General features: G+C 37.3%; 1 protein-coding gene and 1 non-coding gene across 2 annotated transcripts; one reads left to right on the plus strand and one right to left on the minus strand.

Moving 5' to 3' along the window:
* The first annotated feature begins 10,162 nt into the window (after positions 1 to 10,162).
* On the plus strand, positions 10,163 to 10,268 carry LOC140885867 (small nucleolar RNA R71). Its single transcript, XR_012151280.1, has one exon. It is a non-coding gene; the product is annotated as a small nucleolar RNA R71 (small nucleolar RNA).
* A 6,992-nt stretch (positions 10,269 to 17,260) lies between these two features.
* On the minus strand, positions 17,261 to 20,610 carry LOC140883930 (protein CYPRO4). Its single transcript, XM_073290554.1, has 2 exons — positions 18,906 to 20,610; positions 17,261 to 17,695 (listed from the first exon to the last, which is right to left on the minus strand). Exons 1-2 carry the CDS (start codon positions 20,550 to 20,552, stop codon positions 17,405 to 17,407), a joined length of 1,938 nt encoding a protein of 645 aa, XP_073146655.1. The 5' UTR covers positions 20,553 to 20,610; the 3' UTR covers positions 17,261 to 17,404.
* Between the last annotated feature and the right edge of the window lie 6,849 nt (positions 20,611 to 27,459).

The following is a 27,459-nucleotide window of genomic DNA, read 5'->3' on the forward strand; positions in this document are numbered from 1 at the left end:
ATCGGGGTATAAAGGATATAAAGCGGGCGCGTAAGGAGAGGAAGCGGGCGCGCATAATGGTCTGGCCCGATTTATTTTTATGCTCAAGGCACGCGCGGGCGCGCCTAGATTATAGGCGGCCGCGCATAAGCCTCTGTTTTGCTCATTGTTTGCATAAATTTTCAGGCGCGGGCGCGCCTGAGATACACGCGGCCACGCATAAGCCTCTGTGGTATTCCTCTGATTTTAAATTTCATGAGGCGCGGGTGCACCAAAGGGGCAAGCGGGCGCGTATGGGCTCCGGGAATTTCATTCCTGAGAAACAAAAATTAAACCAAACGAATCAAAACGCGAAAAACAGCTAAACGCAAAACTAAATAAAATTAAGAAAAGACAAAAAAAAAAAAGAAAATATGGGTTGCCTCCCAAATAGCGCTTGGTTTATAGTCCTCAGCCGGACTTGCACCAGATTTAGGCTGGGTCTGTGAGCAAAGTACTCTCAGTACTTCGTACTTCGGTATCAAAATAGTGTTTAACCCTTTGCCCGTTCACCTTAAATACCCTTCCATCTGTACATCGAAGCTCAATCGCACCGTGTGGATACACCTTTTGCACCATAAATGGTCCAGACCATCGGGACTTCAATTTTCATGGAAACAGTTTCAGACGGGAGTTAAACAACAATATTTTCTGACCTGGTTCGAATTCTCGAGGTACAATTTTTTTTTTGTCATGCCACTTCTTGGTTTGCTCCTTTTAGATCTTGGCATTCTCATATGATTCACTTCGAAACTTGTCCAGTTCATTCAATTGTAATTTACGCAACTCCCCGGATACTTCGAGATCCATGTTCAGCTTCTTGACAGCCCAAAATGTCTTGTACTCCAATTCCAAAGGCAAATGACACGCCTTACCAAAAACTAACCTATAGGGAGACATCCCAAAAGGTGTTTTGAATGCAGTGCGGTAAGCCCATAGAGCGTTATCCAGCTTTATTGCCCAATCTTTACTATTCGTCTTAACAGTTTTCTCCAATATTTTCTTGATTTCTCGGTTAGAGATCTCTGCCTTACCATTGGTTTGAGGATGGTATGCACACGCCACCTTATGCCTGACACCATACTTAGTTAACAAGGTATTAAAAATTTTATTACAAAAATGCATACCTTCGTCACTGATTATTGCTCGTGGTGTTCCAAACCTTGTAAAAATGTTCTTCTGCAGAAACTTTACTACTACACGAGCATCATTAGTAGAGGTGGCTGATAAGTGCATTTTGTATGCATTATTTCATGTTATTTTTATGTCTATTTTGTGTGCATTCATATTATTTTTATGTGTTTTTATGTGTTTTAGTGCATGTGTGTGTATTTCACTCCTTGGGTTAATTTTGTAGGAAAATGGATTTTTGAAGAGTGAATTACGGAGCAGCCTTGATCGAAAAATCATATTTAATTTTAGAGACATTGAAATCCAATCTCCACCGTTCAGATTAAATTAAAGATGTTTTGAAGCTGCTGTCCAAATTTCAGCTCAATCCGATGGCTAGATCTCGAGATATGAATTTTTGAAAATTGTCGCTCGGCGCAGATTTTTTGTACTGCGCGCGCGCGAGAATCAAGCTCGCGCGCGCGCGAGTCCGATGTACAGGCCTCTGTTTTTATGTGCTGCGCGCGCGCGAGGCCTGTGCTGCACGCGCGCGAGGCCTATGCCGCGCGCGCGCGAGTGTTCGGGGGTCATATGTGTTCCGAAAAATCTTTATTTTGAGAGAAAATTAACTGGTAGGCGTTTCGGACCATATATATACAAGATATAACATATTTTTGAGGGTTTCGAAGTTCCAGAGAGCGCACAACACAAAGAAGGCGGCTACACGGCTTGGGAGAGAAGATTTCTTCTTTCTTTTCTTCTTTTTATTTTTATTTTTGAATTATTATTTTTAATTATTGAGTAGTTTATTTTCAACCAAGACGGCGTGATTGGGCCGAACAAATTCATGTAGAAAACTTGGATGTTTGTTTGGGATTTTTCAGAGTTGATTTTATTTTATTGATTGTCAGATTTATAGTTGTCTTGTGAATAGTCTGATCAACTGTTTGCTTGCATGTTAATCAATTCCAAATCGACAGAGGAGGTTTTGATTTTGATCACTCTGATAATTAACATATTGTAAAACCGACTAGAAATAGAATTCGGTTTCAGTGTGCGGTTTAGGTGTAAACTGAATTTTCACAAATATTTAATGCATTCAAATTTGATTAGAATTACGAAAGATTAGTTCATCAATATTTGAATAGGTTTGATTGTTCTAGAAATAGACCTTTGAACAAATTAGGAGAATTCTCGTGAATTAAGATTAAATCTGAGTCCTGAATCGACTACATGTTACGTGATTTGTTCGGTACCTACGTGTGTCTTGGTTGTCTTTTTTTTAATTATTTTTATCTTTAGTTATTTTTATTCGTATTTCTTAAGCAGTTTTTATTTTATATTCTTATTTTATTTAATTCAAAATATTTTCTATTATTTTGTCTAGATTAAGTAAAATAATTAATTCTTGAGAATTGACTGCAGTTCCTGTGGGATCGATACTTGGACTCTTTGTCCACTTTACTATTACTTGACCTGGTGCGCTTGCCAGTAGATTTTTATCAAACCGATTTAGCCAGTCAAGTTTTTGGCGCCGTTGCCGGGGACTGTTTAGTTAATATTAGGATAGATTATTTTCTTGAGACTAGATTTTTTTTTTTTTTTTTTGCATTTGTTTAATTATTTATTTTAATTTTAATTTTATTCTCTTTTGCTTGTGAGGTACTTGGAGATGGACCATCGACAGGTGTTCACAAGATTTGGCCAACAATACTTGGAGCCTTTCTATGCTGCTTGGGGGAAATTCAATGATTTGGCGAACAGATTTCAATGCCATCAGTTTTCTACTTACACCCTCACTAAAATTTTTTATGGTGGTTTGGATGAGATTACAAGAAGTTGGGTAGATTCTGGAGCTCTGGCCACTGGCAGTCAATTGTTTAGAAGAGATGAAGACAGTGCGATGCACTTGTTGAACGATATGGAAGATTTTGACTACCATTGGCATTGTGATCCTTCACTGCAGGGTTGGAGTCACCAATATCCTCCAGATATCAACTCTAAAAATTTTGCGAACCAACCACCAGAGCATCAAGAAGAGTGTATAGGGCGTTCCGAAGGTTATGTGGCTCAGTTAGAGAATTTTTTGCGGCAACAGACAGAGACAAATCAATTTTTAGAAAGCCGCATAAGTCTTTTGGATGAACAGATTGCGCTTATTAGAAAACCAATTTTGGATATCTGCCAATTGAGTGAAGTAACTGAGCCAGAGCATGAAGAAATCATTTTTGAGAAATCTTCTTGTGAGCCAAACATGATAGTGGAGGAGGAAGAACCATTCAAGGAGAGAGATTTTACCTCGTCAGTGATCGTTCCATGTACACTGTTAGAAGATACTTTCTTGCCATTGACGCCAATCCCACAGTATTCCATCCTCTATGACCTTCAGCCTAGATTCGGAGTCTCCTTCCAAAAGAAAAATTTCAGAACAAGTGTTGTTGGACCGACGAGCTTACAGAGTATATATCAAGCCAAGCTTGAGGGCGAAGGAAATCAAGACCCATACGTAGAGTTGTATGATTCTTACTATGGGTGGCAGCCGCTCTTTGATGGTTGCTTCTGCATAGTCGGGCATTAGACTATAAATTTAGCGCTGACTGGGAGGCAACCCAGTGTTCTTTCTTTTTGCTTTTTTTTTTTTTTTTTTTGGTTTTTGTTTTTGTTTTATTTTTGTTTCTTTCCCATGCCAGTTGGTCGTGCCTGCCGATATATACAATCTGCTGCTGCTGTCCCAGCTGATACTATCAAGAAGGAAGAGGATGCATCGAAAACCAGGGGAGTGTTATTTTTGTTCTCATTGTGTTTTTGTTTGTCTTTGCATTTGTTGGTTTGTTATGCATTCTGTTTATTATTTTGAAACATTGAGGACAATGCTTTGGATAAGTATGGGGGGGTAGACTAGTATTGCATTGTCTATGTGTTTGTGTTGCATCTGTCGTGTTTCGTATTTCTTTGCATACAGTTTATTTTTGTTGTTGTTTGCATTGTTATGAGTAAGATGAATCATAATAGCCAATGATGATGAAGTTTATTTGAAAAAAATGGATTTTTGAAAAATTTTTGCTCTTGACTGGACATGAGAAACTGTAGGTTGAACCGTGAATATTTTTAAGCACTAATGTTAGACCAGTGAATTGTAGCGAAAGATTTGATGAAGTTTCTATCTGTTTTACCATTGCACGGCAATAGGTGGTTTGTGGATCTTGATTGTGTTCTATGAATTTTGATGAGGCTCTAGTTTACACTTATGATCTTGGGCGCACCTAGAAAAAATTTATATACAATTCCATCCGGGCCTTGAAAGGATTAAAATCCTAAAAAAAAAAAATTTAAATTTAAGGCTAAGTATGCGGATTCAATGGGATTGATGCTCCATCCGGGCTATAGACGAGGGGATTAGAAAGAAAAAATAGAATGATTTTTCGTATCCTAGCCAGTTATAGCTAAGTCAGCGGGTAATTATTGGGGCTAATGCAATACCGGGTGCAAAATCTGGAGGTGTGTAATTCATTATCTCAAGGGAGGTGGGTTTAGTCTAGAGGTCGTTGGAAGGAATGGGCACTTGAAGAGTGAAACTTGCACTGATTTGTCATAGGTCGCCAAGCAGTTTTGAAACGAATTCGGTCTAAGTTGTATGAAACTGGAATGACATTTCACACACACACGTTCACGTTAAACCAAAGGTGTATTATGAAAAGTTGAGAGCATGTCTGTGTTTTTTGTTTTGTGATTAAACTTCTCAGAGGCTTTGCACATTTATGAATCGTCCTTACTTATGTTTTTGTTTGCATTTTATTTTTGCATGTCTTGCTCGAGGGCGAGCAAGGTTTAAGTATGGGGGTGTTGATAAGTGCATTTTGTATGCATTATTTCATGTTATTTTTATGTCTATTTTGTGTGCATTCATATTATTTTTATGTGTTTTTATGTGTTTTAGTGCATGTGTGTGTATTTCACTCCTTGGGTTAATTTTGTAGGAAAATGGATTTTTGAAGAGTGAATTACGGAGCAACCTTGATCGAAAAATCATATTTAATTTTAGGAACATTGAAATCCAATCTCTACAGTTCAGATTAAAGTTAAAGATGTTTTGAAGATGCTGTCTAAATTTCAGCTCAATCCGACGGCTAGATCTCGAGATATGAATTTTTGAAAATTATCGCTCGGCGCAGATTTTTTGTACTGCGCGCGCGCGAGAATCAAGCTCGCGCGCGCGAGTCCGACGTACAGGCCTCTGTTTTTATGTGCTGCGCGCGCGCGAGGCCTATGCCGCACGCTCGCGCGTGTTCGGGGATCATATGTGTTCCGAAAAATCTTTATTTTGAGAGGAAATTAACTGGTAGGCGTTTCGGACCATATATATACAAGATATAACATATTTTTGAGGGTTTCGAAGTTCCAGAGAGCGCACAACACAAAGGAGGCGGCTACAAGGATTGGGAGAGAAGATTTCTTCTTTCTTTTCTTCTTTTTATTTTTATTTTTGAATTATTATTTTTAATTATTGAGTAGTTTATTTTCAACCAAGACGGCGTGATTGGGCCGAACAAATTCATGTAGAAAACTTGGATGTTTGTTTGGGATTTTTCAGAGTTGATTTTATTTTATTGATTGTCAGATTTATAGTTGTCTTGTGAATAGTCTGATCAACTGTTTGCTTGCATGTTAATCAATTCCAAATCGACAGAGGAGGTTTTGATTTTGATCACTCTAATAATTAACATATTGTAAAACCGACTAGAAATAGAATTCGGTTTCAGTGTGCGGTTTAGGTGTAAACTGAATTTTCACAAATATTTAATGCATTCAAATTTGATTAGAATTACGAAATATTAGTTCATCAATATTTGAATAGGTTTGATTGTTCTAGAAATAGACCTTTGAACAAATTAGGAGAATTCCCGTGAATTAAGATTAAATCTGAGTCCTGAATCGACTAGATGTTACGTGATTTGTTCGGTACCTACGTGTGTCTTGGTTGTCTTTATTTTAATTATTTTTATCTTTAGTTATTTTTATTCGTATTTCTTAAGCAGTTTTTATTTTATATTCTTATTTTTTTTAATTCAAAATATTTTCTATTATTTTGTCTAGATTAAGTAAAATAATTAATTCTTGAGAATTGACTGCAGTTCCTGTGGGATCGATACTTGGACTCTCTGTCCACTTTACTATTACTTGACCTGGTGCGCTTGCCAGTAGATTTTTATCAAACCGATTTAGCCGGTCAGTGGCTATGGCTTCCACCCATTTCGAAATATAATCGACTGCGAATAAAATATAAGTATACCCAAAAGAAGGGGGAAAGGGACCCATAAAATCAATACCCCACACATCAAACAATTCCACTTCTAAAATATTTGTGAGGGGTGATTCATGCCTTCTAGATATATTTCCCGTTCTTTGACACTTATCACATGATTTGACTAAGGTATAAATATCTTTAAACAATGTAGGCCAATAAAAAACATATTGTAGTACCTTAGCGGCAGTCCGGGTTGCTCCAAAAGTCCTCCATATGGCGCTGAATGGCATTTTTCTAAAATTTCAAGTGCGTCTTGCCCCGCCACACATCTCCAAATCACTTGATCGGCGCAACGTTTGAAAACATAGGGATCATCCCACAAGTAGAACTTAACGTCATGAAAAAATTTCTTTTTCTGATGTTGGTTCAATTCTGGAGGCATAACACCACAAGACAGAAAATTAGCAATATCAGCAAACCATGGAATAGAGGAACTTACCTGAAAGATCTGTTCATCCGGAAATAATTTTTTTATGCTTTCCTCCTCCTTAAAATTTTCTAGCTCCAATCTCGACAAGTGATCAGCAACCTGATTTTCGCTACCCTTCTTATCTTTAATTTCAAAATCAAATTCTTGTAGAAGCAGAATCCATCTTATCAAGCGTGGCTTGGCATCCTTCTTGTCAAATAAATAGCGAATCGCTGCATGGTCAGTGTAAAAAACTACATTAGTGCCAATTAAATACGGACGAAATTTATCAAAAGCAAAAACTACTGCAAGCATCTCTTTTTCTGTAGTAGTGTAGTTTTGTTGTGCAGCATCCATGGTGCGACTGGCGTAATAGATTGCTCTAAAAATCTTATCTCTCCTCTGGCCCAAAACAGCCTCTACTGCATAATCACTAGCATCACACATCAACTCAAAAGGTTCCTTCCAATCCGGTACAACCATGATGGGTGTTGTGATCAATGTCGTCTTGATCTTCTCAAATGCCTGCAAACAGTCATCATCAAATATGAATGTAGAGTCTTTTTCAAGCAAATTACATAGGGGTTTTGTGATTTTTGAAAAATATTTGATGAAACTCCTATAGAACCCCGCATGGACTAGGAAACTTCTGATGCCCTTGATATTCTTCGGAGGTGGAAGTTTCTCAATGGCAACCACTTTGGCTCAATTTACCTCTAAACCATTTGATTACACTTTATGGCCAAGAACAATGCCCTCTTGGACCATAAAATGACATTTCTCCCAATTAAGGACTAAATTCTTTTCTTGGCATCTCTGCAAAACAAAGGACAGGTTATGCAAGCAATGATCAAAAGAGGAACCAAATACTGAAAAATCAATCGCCATCATACACCGCTGAAAAGTTGCCGGTGCATTACACAGGCCAAATGGCATCCTCCTGAAAGCAAACATGTCATATGGACACGTAAAAGTAGTCTTCTCCTGATCCTTCAGTGCGATAGCAATTTGATTATACCGTGAATAACCATATAAGAAACAGTAATAGCAATAACCAGCAAGTCTATCAAGCATTTGATCAATGAAAGGAAGTGGAAAATGATCCTTACGAGTTGCTTTGTTCAACTTCCTATAATCTATACATACTCGCCAGCCAGTTACTGTACGTGTGGAGATTAACTCATTATTTTCATTTTTAACCACAGTAATCCCACCTTTCTTAGGCACCACTTGCACAGGAGACACCCAACTACTGCCAGAAATAGCATAAATCACACCCACATTCAACAACTTTAAAACTTCTTTCTTAACTACCTCTTTCATGGCGGGATTCAACCGCCTCTGATGATCAACATAAGGAGTATAAGACTCTTCCATCAAAATTTTATGCATGCAAATTGTTGGACTAATACCCTTAATGTCAGAAATTGACTATCCTAAAGCAGTTTTGAAATTTCTCAATACTCTCAACAACTTATCCTTTTCTATAGCAGATACGTGAGCAATAATAACAGGACAAGTAGAATTTTCACCAAGGAATTCATAACATAGATGTGGAGGCAACTCTTTAAGAACATGAGTTTCAGCAGATACCTCTGGTGCACTATTTTCCAATGCTTCAGATTCCTTATTACTCACCATTTTTTCTTTCGGAGCTCCCTCAAGGAATGCTTCTTGTTCATGTAACTCTCAATCCTCTTCCTTATCTATTGCCATATCCGCCACCAAACATCTTTCTAGTGGATCAGTGATTCCTGCACATGAAAAAAATTATGAGAATCAATAATTTCAATACTTTTACATGTACTTACCTCGTTTGGTCCCCTCATGGTGTGATAAATATTGAAGATCACAGCTTCACCACCAACTCTAAGTGTGAGCTCTCCCTTGTGGATGTCAATTAGCGCACGTGCAGTGGCTAAAAAAGGTCTCCCAAAAATCATGGGAGTTTCTTCATCTTCATCCATGTCCAAAATCACGAAGTTTGCTGGAAATATGAACTTGTCGACCTTCACCAAAACATCCTCCACAATACCCCGTGGGTTTGTGATACTTCGATTTGCCAGTTGTAATGTGATGGTGGTCGCTCTGACTTCTCCAAGCTCCAAAGTTCTATACACAAAAAAGGAATCAAATTTATACTTGCTCCTAGATCACATAAAGCTCTATTTACTTTAGAACCACCAATAAAACAAGGGATAGTAAAACTCTATGGATCCTTAAGCTTTTGTTGCAACTTTTTCTGCAGGATTGCGCTGCACTCTTCTATTAAATTCACCACTTCATTGTCTTGAAATCTTCTCTTCTTAGACATCACACCTTTGATGAACTTGGCATAATTGGGCATTTGTTCCAAGGCATCTGCAAACGGAATATTTATGTGTATCTTCTTGAAAATGTCTAGGAACTTGGAAAACTGCTCATCAAGTTTTTTTTTCTTAAACCGTTGTGGATACGGAAGCTGTGGCTTGTACATCGGTTTGGATTCAGATTCTTTCTTATTCTCCTCAACAATTTCTTCCACCACTGGTTCTTCAGCTTCTTTGCCTTCTTTCTGCTCATCTATTCTCTCTTCATCTTCTAATTTCTTACCACTTCGTAACTCCACCGCTTTGCAGTGCTCTTTTGGATTCACTTCAGTATTGCTGGGAAACTGCCCTCGATTCTGATCCTTCAAAGAATTAGCAAGTTGTCCAATCTGTGTTTTCATGGATTTCATCATAGCCCCCAAACTGCACATATGTGTCTCCATGTTGTCCATTTGATTTTCAGTCCTTGACATCCTCTTGTTAGATTCAGTGACAAATATAGACACAACATCCTCCAAAGACACCTTTCCTTCACCCTTGTTTGTATTAAATCCCGGAGGGGGATTCAACACATTTTTGTTGTTGGCATAGAAAAAATTTTCATGGTTACGTAAGCCAGGATGATAAGTATTAGGTGGAGGGTTAACTCGATAATTTCCATAGCCTCTGGGATTGATATATTGAGCTTCCTCAGGTGGATGAGATTCTTCTGTGGCAACCGACACACCAACAGGTTCTGCTATATTCACCTTGTTTAGACCAGCAACTTGTGTACTCAACGCAGATAGCTGTGCAGTGATGGACGTGAGAGGATCAACATTATACACTCCCTTCTTGACTCCCATACGTTCCGATGGCCATTGATAACTATTGATAGTCATTCGTTCCAGCATCTCATAGGCCTGAATGGGTTCCTTGGCAAATATGGTACCCCCAGCAGCAGAGTCCACGGACATTCTTGTAGGCGTGTTCAACCCATTATAGAAAAGCTCTATTTCTTTCCAATCTGCAAAATTATGATTAGGACAACGCCTTTACAAATCTTTGTACCTTTCCCATGCCTCATATAGCTATTCTGAATCATGCTGTTGAAAGGTACTGATCTCAATCTTCAGTTGGGTGAACTTAGCTGGTGGAAAATACTTTGCTAGAAATTTCACGGCCATGTCCTCCCAAGTTGTAATGCTTCCTAGCGGCAATGACTGCAACCAGCTCTGTTCCTTGTCCCTGAGAGAAAAAGGAAACAAGCGTAAACGTATTATATCCTCAGAAACACCATTCATTTTTATCGTATCAGTAATCTAAAGGAAGGTGCGCAAGTGTAAGTAAGGATCAGCTGTGGCGCTTCCATTGAATTGGTTCTGCTGAACCATGTTGATTAATGTCGTCTTCAACTCAAAGTTGTTGGCATTTATTGTCCCTCGAGAAATTCCAGAATAGTGAGTCTGGATCGTCGGCCTAAAATGATCTCTGATTGGCACCAAGGGCAATTCATTGGCATTGTCTTCAGCCATGTTCTATTGTTCTTCTCTTCTTGCTCTTCTCAAAGCACGTGCGGTTCGTTCGATCTCTGGATCAAAGAGTAAAGAATTCGCACTTTGAGATCTTCGCATAAACTATAGTCCAGACAACAGAAGTCAATTAGTAACTTAAAAATAAAATAAATAAAAGCTCTAAATTAAAACTTAGACTAATTGGTAACAAGATTAAACAAAATCAAAAATTCCTCCCCGGCAACGGCACCAAAAACTTGTTGTGAAAAATATTCTCAAGTGTACGAGTGTCAAATTTTAATATAGTGATAGAGAGAGTGTCGATCCCACAAGGAGTAAATTGAAAATATTCAATACTTGAAATTAAAATAGTCTTAATTTTATTTAGAAAATTAAAATTTAGAGATTTGCTGACAAATTAAATAAATAAATAAATTTGCAAAACGCACTCACACACAATTCTTAAGGGATTATCAATCAAAGAGGAATAGTCTAGAGGTTTTGATTTCACCTGGTCTCGACAATATTCATTCTTAATTAATCTATCTTCATGAGTTTATTTCAATTAATAACCAAGAACACATAGATTATACTATTTCTCTCTCCCGAGTATCAAATAGAGTGTATCAACTACCGATCAATTCTAATATCCCTATTGAGAATTTACGTGTAGTGATATGTGTAAAACAATGTTTTTTTTAGGCTCTATTAAAGTTATAAGCTCTCCCGAGTCATATAAACAATTAATAGTGTGAATTCTATCGATCCTATTCTAAATCCCCTCTCCCGAGTGCCGGATTCTAAATAAATATGACAAATCAATTTATGACCAGTAAATTGAAAAAACTATCAAAACTAAAATCACAATTAATTTAGAGGAACTCAATTCAATAAAATTAACAATTCATAAATATGTCTTGACCAGTCTACGTCAACCTCTAGACATAAAAAGTTTAGTTCATGGAAAAATTCAAAATAACCAAAATCATGTTCAATATTTCAAACATAATTCAATAAATAAGAGAAAACAATAAAGAAGAAATAACAAAGCCGTAGTCTTTCTTCCGTGTCCGGTTGAAATTCTCCATCTTTGTTCCAAGTCTTCTTCAATCTCAAGCTTGTCCAAATTCTCACAAAGTTTCTCTATAAGGAATTGTATTGTGCGGCGGCTAGATAGATCCCCATTAGGTCTAAAAAAATCTCCCTTAAATACTCCCTAAGAATCGTCCAAAATCAACCCAAAGATATCTCAAAGTTTCCAAAATTATAGAAACACTTCGTCAGAAAATCAGCGACGCACGGGCGCACCTCAAAAGTCGTGCGGGCGCGCATAACTCTCTGGATCTCAACTTCAAATTCTCGAACACATGCGGACGCGCGTAATGTCTGACGCGGGTGCGCATGACTCTCTGCCTCAACACTCTAAAAACACTCCAGAAGGCGCGGGCGCGCATGAGTCTCGGGTCCTTCTTCATTTTTCCTTCAAAATCTTGGACCATCTTCACTCGTTTTGCCTCTTCCTTGACTCCTTTGAATCTATCCATCAAAAATTTGGTATTTGCTTCATCTCCTAACATCCAACACAAGCAACAGCAAATTCCACGTAATTCCGCTCGAAACCAAACAATTATCCAATAATATTAACACAAATTAAGTGCACAAAATACACTTATCATCGGGTGTTTGTTTATGGATGTTTGGAGACTCAACTGCTCCTACGTCACCCATTCTTCCACATCGAAAGGATCCACTAGAAGACTTTGAGTATTATAAAATATTTACAACACCCTAGTCCAAGACTAGGACTTACTCAATTACCTATCCCAGAACTCCTAGCATCTTGAGTGAATGCAGTCCTCGACTGATTCAACTTACAACGAGGTTTGCAGCACCTCAACTGATCTATTACAAGGATATTACAACTATATACTTAGCATAAATTGATCCTACACGTGATCAAATATATTCTACGAAGTTTGTGCTATATCAGTTGAGGTGTGAGCCGCTGTGATGTGGGAGTGACTTTTATGGATCTATAATTGATCGCTTGTCTTTTGTTGTGTTCACTTCCCATCCATCATCGTCTTCAAATGATTTTCTATTTATAGCCTCAACTTCCAACGGTAAATTGGTTCAAAATTCTTGCCGTTGGTTTTGAAACGCCCCTAACTCTCTAAATGTAAATAAATATGCGGAAATTTTTTTTTATACTTACTAAGTAAAAATATGTACATACATGCCCATACATATATGCACAAAATAAGTAGTTTTTAAAAATAAATAACTTGAATAAAATAATGCAACAATTCGAAACTTTAATATTTCATAAATTAAATATCTGAATCATGCATTTAATAAAATACTAACAAAAGCAACATAAATTAAAGTTTACATGCACTGAAAATATTTAAATAAAAACATACAATAGTGTCAATTATTGAAAATAAATAAAAATGTATAACATGATAAAATATTCGAAACATGCATATAGACTCAGACAACGGTCACGGGGTCACTGCATGTCCGCTCATAGGTCCTCGCCGCCGGTGGGTACTACATCCTCCTCTACGTACTCACCTGCACCATATCAGTGTAGTGAGCCTAGAGGCCCAACATGCTAACATAACTAGGGTTTAAAATAATTTAAATCACTTTAATATTAATACATAACATATACATGAATGAGCATGCTTAAAAATATCATGAACAAACTTGAATATCATAATAATACATAAACATTGTTGAGCAAAGTATTTTCTAACATCGAAAGGTCGTATCCATAGTGTAACCATACATACATTAAATACTGATCAGCGTGGTAAACCAACGTACGTGGCGGTGACGAATCACCTCTTAAATTGGCAGTAAACTGCCCTTCAATAGTTCACATATGGGGACGAATCCCCCTTAAATTGTCACACTACTTCAACTTCCAACATAAAATTATTTTCTTTTGCTCAACCTTAAACATTAAATCATGCATAAAAATTATTTCATGAATGCATGTACTTAAATAAAATGTGTGTCCTTCATATATATTTAATTTAATTTCATACTAACGTATAAATATTAAAAATAACTTCCATGCATAAAAATAATTAAATATATATTCAGGACACATGCAATTTCTCATGGGTTGTACTGAACTGCTGGCCCTAACACTCAAGCCCAATTTCTTAAATTCTGGCCCATTAACACTGAGACTGGCCCATTAACATACTTAAGCCCATTAACACATTTCTAAGCCCAATAAAATTTCCTGGCCCAATAACACTCTATTCTGGCCCAATGGCCCAAAAGCCCAAAGACTGGCCCAATAATTTTCATGGGTTCTAAAGCCCATAAAAATTACTGGACTAACTTAAATTAATTATTTAAGCCCACTAAAAAAATTTAATATAGTCCATTAATTTAATTAAACTAATTAGCCTAATTAAACACTTAGACTTATTAATTAACTTAAAAATAAAATATCCGAGCCCAACTAACTTGACCCGAACCCGGACCCAACTAACATAACCAAGACCCACTGACTTGACCCGTACCACCAACCCGACCCGGACCCATCACTGAAAACCTAAACCCATTTCCCCCTCTTGCACAGCCCTCGGCCGCGAGCAGCTGCAAAGAACACCGGCGGCCGCCATGCTCCGGCCATCCACCGGCCGGAGAACCACACCTAGGATCTAGCCCACATCTAGACGTTTCCATCAAGCCAAGAACCAGCCCAAACCGTGGTCCGAGGAAGGAGAACGAAGTCTTGCAACAGGCTGTCCCCCAGCTCGCGCCCATCCCTGAGCGGCTGCCATAAATTCGATCGTTCTCCCTACTCCGACCATATTTTTTTGTGAAACTACTTCCCAATCTTAGCCAACATCAAGGGGGTTCTAACCCTTCAAACCTCACTCTAACCCATGGCCTGAGGAGGGAGAACGAAGCATTCTCCCACAGCCCCAAAACCTGCGCGAACCAAACCTGCGCGAGCCACCCATGACAGACTTTGATTTGCTTCGTTCCAGCCCTTCTCCAACCTTAACCGATCAACTAGCCCCAAGTCTAGGGACCCTAGGACACCCATGAATCTTGGCCGAGCAGCCATGCACGCCCATGCTAAATAAAAACGTGAGATGATGACAAAACACATAAACAAGGTGCAAACATCAAACGATACCATTTAAAATCTGAAAATATTTGAGGATTTCGACACGTACACAACACCTACATAATACATACTGATATGGTGCTTAAAAATGGAAGAAAAACATGCCTTTAAATCGTAGAAAGTAGATGGGAAGAACGTGAAGACGATTCCGGACAACTACGACGAGCAACCTTCGAAAAAGATTCAAAAATAAAGGTCTATGGCTTCCTCCTTGATGTTGATGTCGATGGAAAAGAATGGAGAGGTGAGGGAGACGGCTAGGGTGAGGGAGAAGTGATTTGAGCGTGTGAGGGTGGGCCTTGGGGTAGATAGGGAATAACTTTCAAGATAATGACATAAATAAAAATATATCTAGGCTTTAAAAAAAATAATAGATATCATAATAATCATAAAAATCCCGAAATATTATATTAAGGAAATTTTAAAGATAATTAAAAGTCAATATTTTGGCTAAATTTGGATAAAAATGGACTCCTAAAATTATATAAAATTAAATACTGAAAATTTTGAGGAGATAAAACTCAAAATAATATTTTTGGGCTCTTAAAAGGCTCATGAAATAAATTGGATAGAAAGTTGTCATCTCGTCCGTCCACGATCCCGTCTACGCGATAAAATAATTTAAATACCAAAAATCATAAAAATCTCAAATTATGGGTTAAATGCTTGAAAATAAATCTTAAAACATGCACAAATAATTCACATCATAATTTAACCCATAAATCTAAAATTTTAAATAAATAAATTTCCTAATTATGCATGCGAATTTACGTATTAAAATACCGGGTGTTACAGGTTTGACTTATCTGCTACCTTGTACCTTTTTTGACACGAAGCACGCTGATGTTTCTGTAGCTCGGCGGTGTTAGTCTTCTATAGAAAATTCTATCCAATTACTGAGATAGTCTTATGGATTCAGTTGTAGTTTTGTCAACTGATCAGTCAAGGTGGCTATCATGTCTTCATAATTTAGTTTTGGCTCTGCATGACTGAACCCAGTAGGCTTTGCTAGTTCAGTCGTAGTTTTAGCTCAATGACTGGTTCGGTATCTCCAGTTGACTTGTCCAGTTGATGTTTTCGATTTCATTCGTGGCAAAGTCAGTCGCTTGATGATTTTATGTGGTTTGTCAACACCGAAACTATGAATGTTCCAACAGAATGATAGTGAGAAGTAGTAGCACGAGCAATATATCTTCTGGATGTGATTGAACTTTCTGTGCGTGCTGAATTCATAAGGCTTCTGATAATCTTTGAGTTCCTTGAGTATTTTTGAAGATGATAAAAATATTCAAATTGCGAATGTTCGAGAGAGAGTTTGTATCATCTTGTTGCCATATTTATAGAGAATGTTTAACATTAAAAAGAAAACGGCTCTTTTATCAAAAGTGTACTTATAACAGATAGTTTTTGTTATTTTGTTTCATTCCAAAAATGATAACGAATAATAAATAAATTTCTACGATCCAATTAATGAATTGTACTAAGTAATCAGAACGACCTCATAAATAGAGACTTTATCTAACATGTAGTACATATGATATATGTGTCGCTGTCTGAAGATCAAGCAAGTAAAGGCTTCCTACCGGAGTCTTGGAATAATTTTCAAATACTAGTGCTTCTATTTCTAACTTGACTTACCTGTATTGCTGAAAAACATGCAATGCAATTTTTCCAAGGTCTGCTGGTTTATTTCCTATATACAGCTTAGTTCTTCTGGAATACCATTTCTATTGTTTTCCAAATAAGCAAGAGTCTGCTGATTTTCTTGAAACATCTCATCACCAAAACTTAATATTGTCTAATACTCACGTATCACTTCCCTCTCGAGGGAAGTGTTTATAAATTTCAAATTAATATATATGGGATACAGATTGATGATGAAAGAGAGGAACGTGAGATTAATTAAAGAAAGATTAAAATAATGTATTCAAGTTATTTCAATTGGTAGATAAGCATTTAGAGAATTTTTATGGCACAAATTATAACAAAAATATATAGTCCTCATTGATTTATAATAGTAGGCGTAGACCAAGAGAGGAACAGGGGTCTGAAAATTTAATGCAAAGTCAACATTCAGTGGAAAGTAAGCTGGTCGAGGTATACAACAACAAAGAAAACAACAGAAGAAAAAATTGTAAAATTTCCTGATTGTGGAGAAAACGCTCAACTCATTAGCAAACGCAGCATAACAAATTCGTGCAAGGTGATTTAAGATGGAGCATTCGTAAGAGAGCCCTTGAGAGCTCTACGCTTAGAACGTGCAAGTGTAATAAATCGTAAGTCGAGACATATGTAGTTAGATACAAGGTGTCCATCCCAGGATGTCAAGATAGTCTTAAGAACATCGAAGCTAACATGAGGCATGTGAGACAACCATCCGAGCAGAAGAAGCATTCTGCTCATGTTTTCTTGTAGACATGATAGGCTACACGAGAAATGGTAATGGCTTAAAATTTACCAAATATTACAACAGTGAGATAAAAACCGGTCTTATCACATATGGAATAGAAACAAGGCAATCTAAATAAGCAAAACAACAAGCAATTACAGAATGTTCTACATTTATATAAGTAGCACGGAGTGAGCAAAGGTGAATGGTCACATGTGCAATCTACTGCTTGATATGCTGAAGGAGCTAACTTTCATTGGAGTTGCCACCACAAGTGGTGCTTCAGGTGAGTCACTAACCGCAAACTTCTCATGCATGAAGCGACTATCAACAATAGACTCGTCTTTCGGAACTACTTTGTAGCAGTAGCAGCTCTTCAAACCCACCTGATTCTGATAGCATTTATGGGAACCATCCTTCACCTGTTGGAAATTCCATATCACACTAAATTTTCCGACGGTTGTAACCAGGTGACGCTCCTGCTTCCCGTTTTCAGTGACCTGAGAGAATCAGCATGTTCCTTGGTTAAAGTATATCAGTTAAATATGAAGGCTGTAACAAGCACGTGGAGATTCCAACTATATGTAGGGCAAGATGAAATGTCATCATTTCCAAGAACCGAACGTGCAGAAAATGTAAAGATGTCTACCACCAGTGAGACTAGGACACAGGCCATAAACTCGAAACAAGATACTTTTCCACAAAAATGATCGATAGCGAGGGCGTTAATTGAGGTATTCCTACAGTTTCAACATAGTCTGAAGACAGAAAAAGACTAACAGAAAATCCTTATTTATGAAAGAAGTGATTCATTCCATTCATGAAGTCACTAGGACCACAAATGTCATATTCCTATTCCTTACTCGTCAATACTCTGTTAAATATTAATTAACCTATTCCAGCCAAGCAAGTATCGGGTGAGCCAGTCTCCCCGACTCTTTTCATGCATCAAAGGTTCATTATTAGATAAATGCCATAGTGGTTCTCCGACCCTTGACTTCTTTAATAGGTCCATGACACCAAGGGATGTAAAGCACATACACATATGACATAACAAAGAGTAACAATCACGACATCAAATATGATGCTAACACATCCATCTTCCTCTCTTCTGCTTGGCTAAAATATCACTCAAAAGTCTCAGGGTGATATTTCCAGAATTTGATTGATATATAAGTCAGAACATGGTATGTTTTTGTAGGTTTATTGATTCAGAATTTCTCAAACAGAATCAAACCACAAGCTTTCAGATGCTAGACAGTATTAAACACCATAAATTTTTCGTAAAAATATTTTAATATCTAGATGTCCAGATTCACCATAAACCAATTCTATAAACAGAATACTACCCAGAAAAAATAATGATGATGATAACAACAATAAAAGCAATGACGACCGTTATCGTGATAATGAGGATTATAACAATGATGTTCGCAATAACGAACAGTGATGACAATCGTGTTAACAATAATTATTATAATGATGATGATGGTGATCATGATATGAATGATTTCGATATTAATACTAACAAGCTCTTTTAATCAATCATGAACGAAAAGCTTATGAGTTAATAAGACTAGCCGAATAGTGTTACGTCAATACTGTACAAGAATGAATTCAAAGCTGTAAGAGAAGATGCAAATAAGACTGCCTATGAATGATACAGTTCACCAACAATAAATGAAGTATGAAATTCCAATGCTCACATACCCACGAGAACTGAGCATTGCGAAACCTGTTGTTTGCCCCGGCCATGTGTGAATCCAGAGGATTTAACTTCAATAATCTCGGTGCCGAGATTCTATTCCCCATGCGACCAGCAAATCCAGTTTTTACCTTCCCATCCTTGTCTGAAAACAGACTACATATGAGAATCAAGTAAGTATCAGTGGTTCCCAAGATCCATTTCCCATCATAGGTGACATCCACATGAGTAATAGGCGAACCAAGTCCTGGAAATGCAGTTTTGGCCTGCCTCATAGAACTTGTCGAATACAGTCTAATCTTGCCATCAAGTGACCCAACCACAATGGATCCATCACCAGTGGTTGCGAAGCACTGAAAATTAGTCCCCCTTGAAAACTGATGCCCTTGAGTCCAATTCAATACAGGGGTGCTCTCGTTCACTATATTCTGGACAATTCCTTTGCGATCACGCATATCCCAGCGGCACAACCTATTGTCATCCAGACCCAAGAAGGTTGCTCCCGAGGGATCCATTTGAGCCCCTTTACTGTCATTCGTTATATCCCTCATAGTAATGTCAGTCCCATCCTTCTCAAATCTCCACTCACTCACAACCCTCCCAGTTTCAATGTCAAGCTGATGCAACCCCGTAGAATGTGGTTTCCCACCCATCACTGGACTCATGAGAAGCATATTAGTCTCAGCCTTCATAAGCAAAGTCTTCCTTGGAGTCACGTAATTCGTATTACTACCGCCATTCGTCCTACTCAACCTCGTGTCGTTGAAATTCACATAAATTCCCTTCCCCTGAATCCCATGATTATAATTCCTCACCACTTGAATCCCGGAGTCACCAACCAAGAAACTGTTATCTAAAGCGCCCAATGTCAAGCTCTGAATTGCGCCACCTGTAGCCGCAGCTTCCTCAAACTCCTCACTCAAATCATGTCCGACATTCGTTTTCACCCGAGGAGTCATCCCCGAATTTTCGTCTGCATCCTCCCACATAGAATCATCCGCGGCCTCAGGGTTCGCCCACCCCATAAAGTCCTTCCCATAAACCTTCAACTTATTCTCGTTATTAGCTTCATATCCATAAGTATTCTCGAACACACATTCCTGATACCTCTTCGTAAAATCATCATACTCTTCGGCCGAAAAAAACTTAACTGCCCAAACCCCATTGGCCACAAAATCCGCACGCTTTTGCTCCTTAGACGCCTTCAGCTGCAAATTCTCATCAACCTTTGCTCTCACCTTCGACCCAATTATCAAAACCCAGGAGGCATTCTGCTCAGATCCTTCTTCATCTCCCTCATCATCTTCTCCCTCAGATTTGGTCTTGCAAAACGAGTAAGAAGCAAGCTTTTCCGACACAACCCATTTGGATTTCGCGGTGTGCCCACCGATGTGGAGGTACAGCTTCACCGCATTCTTGGGATTCAGGTCGTTGCTGACGTTATTGTACTTAAGCTTGAGTGCTCTGAGCCTGGACTCAACATCGTCCAAAGAAGACGGCGTTTTGGGGTCTCGTTTCTGGTCCGAGAGGTACGACGATGGGGTTCCGTAGGAGTCTTCAGATTCAGATTCACGAGCGGTGGTTTCACGGGATTCTGACTCGGATTCGGAGTCGGAGAGATCAAGATCTTCTCGGCTGTGGCCGGTTCCCATTACGGCGGCGTTCGGAGGCGCAAATGAAGGGAGAGAGGAGAGAGGAGCGGGAGTTGAAAAGTTTGAAAATCATGCGTTTGAACTTTCAAGTCTTTATTAGGGGTTTTGTGCATTTCAAATTAATAAGTAGAATTTGAATAAATGAGGAGGACGGAGTACAATAGATTGTGATTTTGTAAAAGTAATTAATTTATAAATTATAAAAAAGTTAAGAAAAATCAAATGTTGATAGTGTTTGAAAACAAATGTGAAAATCTAAAAATCAATGTTAATATTGTTTGATAAATAAGTGATTAAAGTGATTTTAACAATAACTTTTTTATTAGAATCACTTTTGGAGAATCATAATCACCACATGACTAGCTTTTAGATTTCAATTAAGTTAAAGCATAAGCTAACACATAATCCAGGTTTAAGAAATACACAAAAATGATTTTTTTAAGTCAAAAGCTAACAATCACTTTTTTTTAGTGATTGCAAACACTCCCTAATTCTTTCCACGTGAAACTTGATGTTTGAAAGCATTTTGAAATTGCTTCAAAAACATTCTAAGTTTATGGAATAGATTATCGTTTGGTAAGTAAGATGTTTGAACTTTAAAGTTTTTTTTGTTTATTAGGGTTTTGTTCAATTCAAATTAATAATTTGAATAGACGAGGATGGAGTAATTCTTTCACATGAAACTTCATGTTTCCAAGCCTTTTGAAATTGCCCCCAAATGATGTTCAAGTTGATGAAGTTAATTAACCTTTGGCTAGAGGTTAGAAACACCTTTTTCGACTAGCATGTCGCATAAAACTTTCCTAGTGTGATTTACCTGCTAGCTCGACTTGTAGGTTATTGCGTTAGTCCGAAGATTTACTCATTGCACACCGAAAGATATTAGTTGCGAGTTCCAACATTCATTTTGAAATTACAATATCATACTATTCAACCTTTTTATTTAAATTTTGTCGTAGATACAAGGGATCATAAATGGTTGACCCGGTTAATTTTCGGTACATGCTTAGGAGGATTAAATTTAAATTTTGACAGATCGTGATGGGTACGGATGCTTCCAGTGTGTTTGGTTCCATGGATTTCATGAAATTTGGTGAGATTTGGAATTTTGAGCATTTGGTATAATGAAATTTTAAAATGGGATTGGTATTTGGTGGGTTTGATGGGATTTGATATAACTAAATGAAATCTTAGCAAAAATGAAAAGATTTCATGAGATTTGGGTATACAGACAAAATAACTTTTTTTTTGTTTTTTTTTCAAAAAAATTAAAAATATCATGTCCTCAACAAACAATACATTTAATTCATAAATATTTTATCATACAATTGAAAAAATTATTTCGAAACCATTATGTAGATTTTTTTTAACGATGAACTTCAATTATTTTTAATGCTATAAACTTAATTTATCATAATTTGATGACTTTATCACAATTTTCTTTTGATGAATTTTTTTCATTATTAAAAAATTTATTCAGGAAAAATAAATATTTTCCTTATATTTATAAATTATTTTTATTAAATACCATGTATAAAAAAATGTGACTATTAAATAATATTAATAATAAAGATATTTTAAAAATAATAAGTAAAACAAAAAATTTTAAATATAAAATTAGATTAATTTTAATTATCAAATCCAATTCCTAAATAACATTAGCCAAACACTAAAATGGAATTCTAAATCCAAGAATTTCAATTCCAATTCTAATTCCAATTTCAAATCCAATTTCAAATCTCATTTTTAACTCTTCCAAACAAAGTGTTCATGATCTTAATAGGTTAGTTTGGTTTCAAGTGTAGCAATGAGGGATAAAAAATATATATATGTGAAATAAAGATAAACTAACATAGGAATCATAATTTCCTCCACAAGTTCGAGGCTCGGTGGGAAAAACATGAAATGTGCCAAGTTCAGATATAGGTTTGGTTCAGGGATTTTAAAACGAAATCACCGAAACATATCGGTGTGAGATGAACATCATATCTTCGTCCTCGAACTTATCTCGATAATAATAATAAAAAAATAATAATAATAATAATTTATTATTATTAATGGTATAATATTTAAAAAAATTATTTATCAAAATTTCTTAAATCTTGTAATAAGATATTAATTATAATAAACATTAAAATTAAAAATTAATAGTATTTTTGTTATTTTACATTATTTTTCTGCATTATATAATACACTCTGACTATTACAACATAATTTTTATAACATAAAATATTATTTAAATTTGATTCATGTTACACAGACCTAAATAAACTATTAAGATTTATATATGTATATTTTATTCTTTATTTTGAGAAATTTTTGAAAAAAATATATATTCTTACTAAAATTTTGATATATAATATTTTATTTTAAATTATTTCTCCAAAAGACAATTTTAATTGGTTTTTAATATATCGTGATTAAGTATAAAAGTTAATTTTGCAATTTATTTTTTTTACTCCAAAATAATTTAAAAAATGAGGATTGTGTAGTAACCCTATCCGGATCACCTACTAATCAGAATCTTTGAGCATGAAATAATAATCAGAAAACTTAATCAAAGTTACTATGAAAATTAACAACTTAGCGGAAAAAAACTAGAATAAAAATAAAAACCAAATTAAAGCTTAATCTAGAAATTACCGGCGACCCCTACTATCAAGCACTGGTCACTGACTCACCGACCAACCACTGATCTCGCTCCTGGTCCACCTGCATATCTGCCCCGTCGAGTGGGGTGTCCAAAAAATACAAAACCATGGACGTGAGCCAACTACGCTCAGAACGTAAAGCACGAGTGTACAAACCTACTATGATGCATGTATGACTAGGTACTGGGTAGATCTCAAGTCCTGCTCAGTCTAGGCGCTAATGAGTATATAGTACCATCTAGGGTCAACTCCGCTGGGTACATCCACACGCTCGTCAGGATCACCGTAGCGTCAATCTCCTTCATCATGGAGTCTCCAGGTGTCCGACAATATAACAAAAAATATAGGGCTGAGCTACCCTACTACAAAGGCTATCTCAAAAGAGACTCGACACAACATGAATATGCATGTGCAACATAATATATCAAAGCATTAAAACATTTATCATGACACATAATATGCAATACATAAGCATGCATACTCGCTAGGTATCTCAGACAGTAGTTACGTACCTTAATCACTGATTCACTGGTTTAGATGTACAAGTATCTATAGTCCAAGCCTACAAGCTAAGATAATATCATATCACTAATACTGGTCTACAAGCCTCAACTAAGCTAATAGATACTCCATAATACTAATAGGGATCTTGGACTATACCTGTGTCCGTTTTCAGTCACTGATGTCGAAAGCCCTGATCCAAGCACAGCTCTGCTACAAGCCCCGTAGCACCTCACTATCGCTCAACCCTCGAGTATAAGGCTAAAATCATAAGAATATAATCTGATGCACACTCAAACAGATCGAAACACGCAATAATTGTGAGGATTTTGACCCCTATTTATAAACCTCGATCGGAAGCTCCGATCTTAGTTCGAAAGCTCTGATATCGATCTACATGTATGCCACATCCCGAACTACCCTGTTCAGAAGCTCCGATCCCATCTTCGGACGTTCCAATCTCATGTATGTGATTGCATGTCAAAACGGTGGCAACAAGTCACTAGTGCACATGGTCTAACTCTTCGGATGTTCCGATCTCGTGTTCGGAAGTTCTGATATGTTTTAGAACTCCTTCGCTTGGTCCAAACTCTTCGGACCTTCTGAACTCACACTGGTCCATGTTCAGACCTTCTGAACTGTCTGAGTCAAATTTGTCTCTTGGACCATTTTTGGACATCCTGGAGTCGATTTCTTGGTCCAATTAAACGTAATAAAATCCTTTAATAATGTTTAATCATTTAATCTCGTAAAATGAGATACGGATTAGTACATTCTCCCCACCTTAAAAGGATTTCGCCCTTGAAATCAAGTCTAGGTATTACTTGAAAATGCTGTCAATTTAATGCGCAAAATCACTCTTACATGTCATCAATCTGACACTCAAAAACATTAACATGCCCAACAACTGGACCAAAACCAAACAATTGTATCACCCTAAGCAACCGTACTACAACCAATCACTAAGTTCATTAACGAAAATCACTGACACAGATACTACAGTAGTTCTAAAATCTTGTCATTCATGGTCATATGTCACTGTACTCGCTCCGGTGTGACGTCCCGTAAATTTTAGACATTTTCAAAAATTTAGATGTGGAAAAGTGTGGGAAAATATTTTCTAATACAATAGTGCAAGGCATGCATCGCGTTTGAAAGTTCAATAAATCATGATTGAAAATAAAATCTTTGCAAATAACACTTAAAAATATAATGACTCTAACGTTCATAAAAGATTTGAAACAAAGTATGAAACCCTACAGTCTATGACCGGCTCTTAAATGGGAACGCCAAAACTACTACTTTCATAGCAAACCTGAACCAATAATTAAAATCTTAGAAAATCAGACAAAACATGAGTTAAAAATAAAATAAACTTGGTGCGAAAAATACTAAACGTGTTTAGTCAAATTAATTTATAAAATTGGGACTGGGTTACTACATTCTCCACCACTTAAGAGATTTCGTCCTTGAAATCAGGTCTTAAGTAAACAAGATGAAACACTGATTCAAACATCCTTTTATTACAACTAAATATTGTACAAATTTCATTATTGAAATCAAAAGTACAATCAAAACAACTCAAGATGTTCCAAACGCATGCGGCTCTCTAGTTCCCAAGTGGCTTTCTTTGTGCCTCTGCGCTGCCACTGAACTAGAACAAGAGGAATGACTTTGTTCCGCAACACCTTGTCCTTATAATCCAGGACACGCAACGGTCTCTCAACATATGTCAAGTCAGTATCCAACTGTACCTCTGACAGTAATAAAATGTGATACTCATCTGCCACATATCGTCGCAATAGTAATGGAACACATCATGGATACTAGACAGATATGGCAGCAGTGCTAGTCTGTAAGCTAGATCTCCAATACTTTCCAATATCTCGAAGGGACCAATGAATCTTGGAGATAGATTTCCTTTGAGACCGAATCTTAAAATCCTGCGAAATGGCGAAACTCGCAGGAATACCTTCTCGCCCACCTCAAACTGCAAAGGTCTACATTTGGTGTACGCATAACTGTCCTGACGATCCTGTGCAGTTCTGATACGCTTCTTGATTTGATCAACTATATCCGCAGACTGCTACACCAACTCTGGTACTAATACTTTCCTTACCCCAACTTCTTACCAGAACAGTGGAGTACGACAGTGCCGCCCATACAACACCTCAAAATGTGCCATCCCAATACTACGGTGGTAGCTGTTGTTGTATGCGAATTCAATCAATGACAAATGATCTTGCCAAGCTGGACTAAATCCAAAGTACAGGATCGCAAAATATCCTCAAGAGTACGGATAGTGCGTTCCATCTGCCCGTCTGTCTTCGGATGGTATGCGGTATTCAGATTGAGTGTAGTTCCCAAAGCACGCTGAAAAAACTCTCATAGAATCTGGAATTAATCTAGGGTCTCTGTCGCTGACAATGCTCACTAGTACACCATGGAATCGAACAATCTTCTGAATGTAAAAACGAGTCATCCGATCAACAGTGTAATCTCAATTATAAGGAATAAAATGTGCTGACTTGGAGAGTCGATATACCACAACCCAGATTTCATCACAGTTTTGCGAAGACATCAACAAATAGGTCACAAAATCCATCGTGATAAACTCTCATTTCCACTCCGGAAACGGTAAGCTATGCAGTAATACTCCGGATCGTCGATGTTCAGCCTTAACCTGCTGACACACCAAGCACTTAGACACATATTGATACACACTACGCTTCATTTCTTTCCACCAAAATCGAGTCCACAAGTCCTTGTACATCTTGTTGCTCTCCGGATGAATACTCAACTTGGTACGATGTGCTTGAGATTACCACAATATGACCAGATAAACACATAAACCCATCTGACTGGTAGTGGAATCCAGACGTACTATCACTGTTGTCCAGTCGAGCCAACCGCTGAATCTTTGGATCAGACATCTGAGCATCTCTAATCTAAGAATACAAGGTTGGATCAGATAGAATTGCAAACATCTGAATTCTTTCCATGCCTTTCTTGTGCTTAAAGGTATATCCTAAAGAACAACAATCCTGAATCACACTAGAGATAAGACAAGTCTAAAGTGCAGACACCCACACATTAAGACTCAAAGCATCCACGGTCTCTGCCTTATGTTCAACTCTTCCTGAGTAAACAAATACTTGAGACTCTTGTGATCAGCGAAGATTTCAAAATTCTTGCCATAAAGATAGTCGCGCCAAATCTTCAGTACAAAGATAATAGCTGTCAGCTCAAGATCATGCACCAGATAATTACCCTCATGAACCTTCAATTGTCTAGAAGCGTACGCAATCACGTGTCCATTTTGAGTCAGAACACAGCCCAAACCATGGAAAGAAGCATCGGTATACACAATGTACCCTCCAGAACCAGACGGTAATGCCAACACTGGTGCAGAAGCAACCATCGACGAAGTTCACAGAAATTAACTTCGCACACAGAAGACCACTCAAAGTTCACACCCTTACGAGTAAGCTGTTTCAGGGTTCGAGCTAGCTGCGAGAAATTTGCGATGAAGCGACGATAATAACCTGCCAGACCCAGAAAACTATGAATCTCGACAACTGACATCGGACGCGACCAGTTCAACAAAACCTCAATCTTGCTCGGATCAACTGAAACTCCCTGACTGGATATGACATGGCCAAGAAACACCACACGATCTATCCAGAACTCACACTTACTCAGTTTCATGTAGAGTTGCTTCTCCCGAAGAGTCTGCAAGACAAGCCTCAGGTTAT

Source organism: Henckelia pumila, chromosome 2 (assembly GCF_033568475.1).
Source record: "Henckelia pumila isolate YLH828 chromosome 2, ASM3356847v2, whole genome shotgun sequence".
NCBI lineage: Eukaryota > Viridiplantae > Streptophyta > Magnoliopsida > Lamiales > Gesneriaceae > Henckelia > Henckelia pumila.

What these genes read in the sequence shown, in the direction of transcription:
- LOC140883930 (XM_073290554.1), bottom strand. Translation starts at nt 20,552, where the DNA reads ATGGGAACCGGCCACAGCCGAGAAGATCTTGATCTCTCCGACTCCGAA. An exon ending in GCAATGCTCAGTTCTCGTGG is followed by an intron (nt 17,696 to 18,905) that starts GTATGTGAGCAT and finishes TGATTCTCTCAG; the next exon opens with GTCACTGAAAACGGGAAGCA.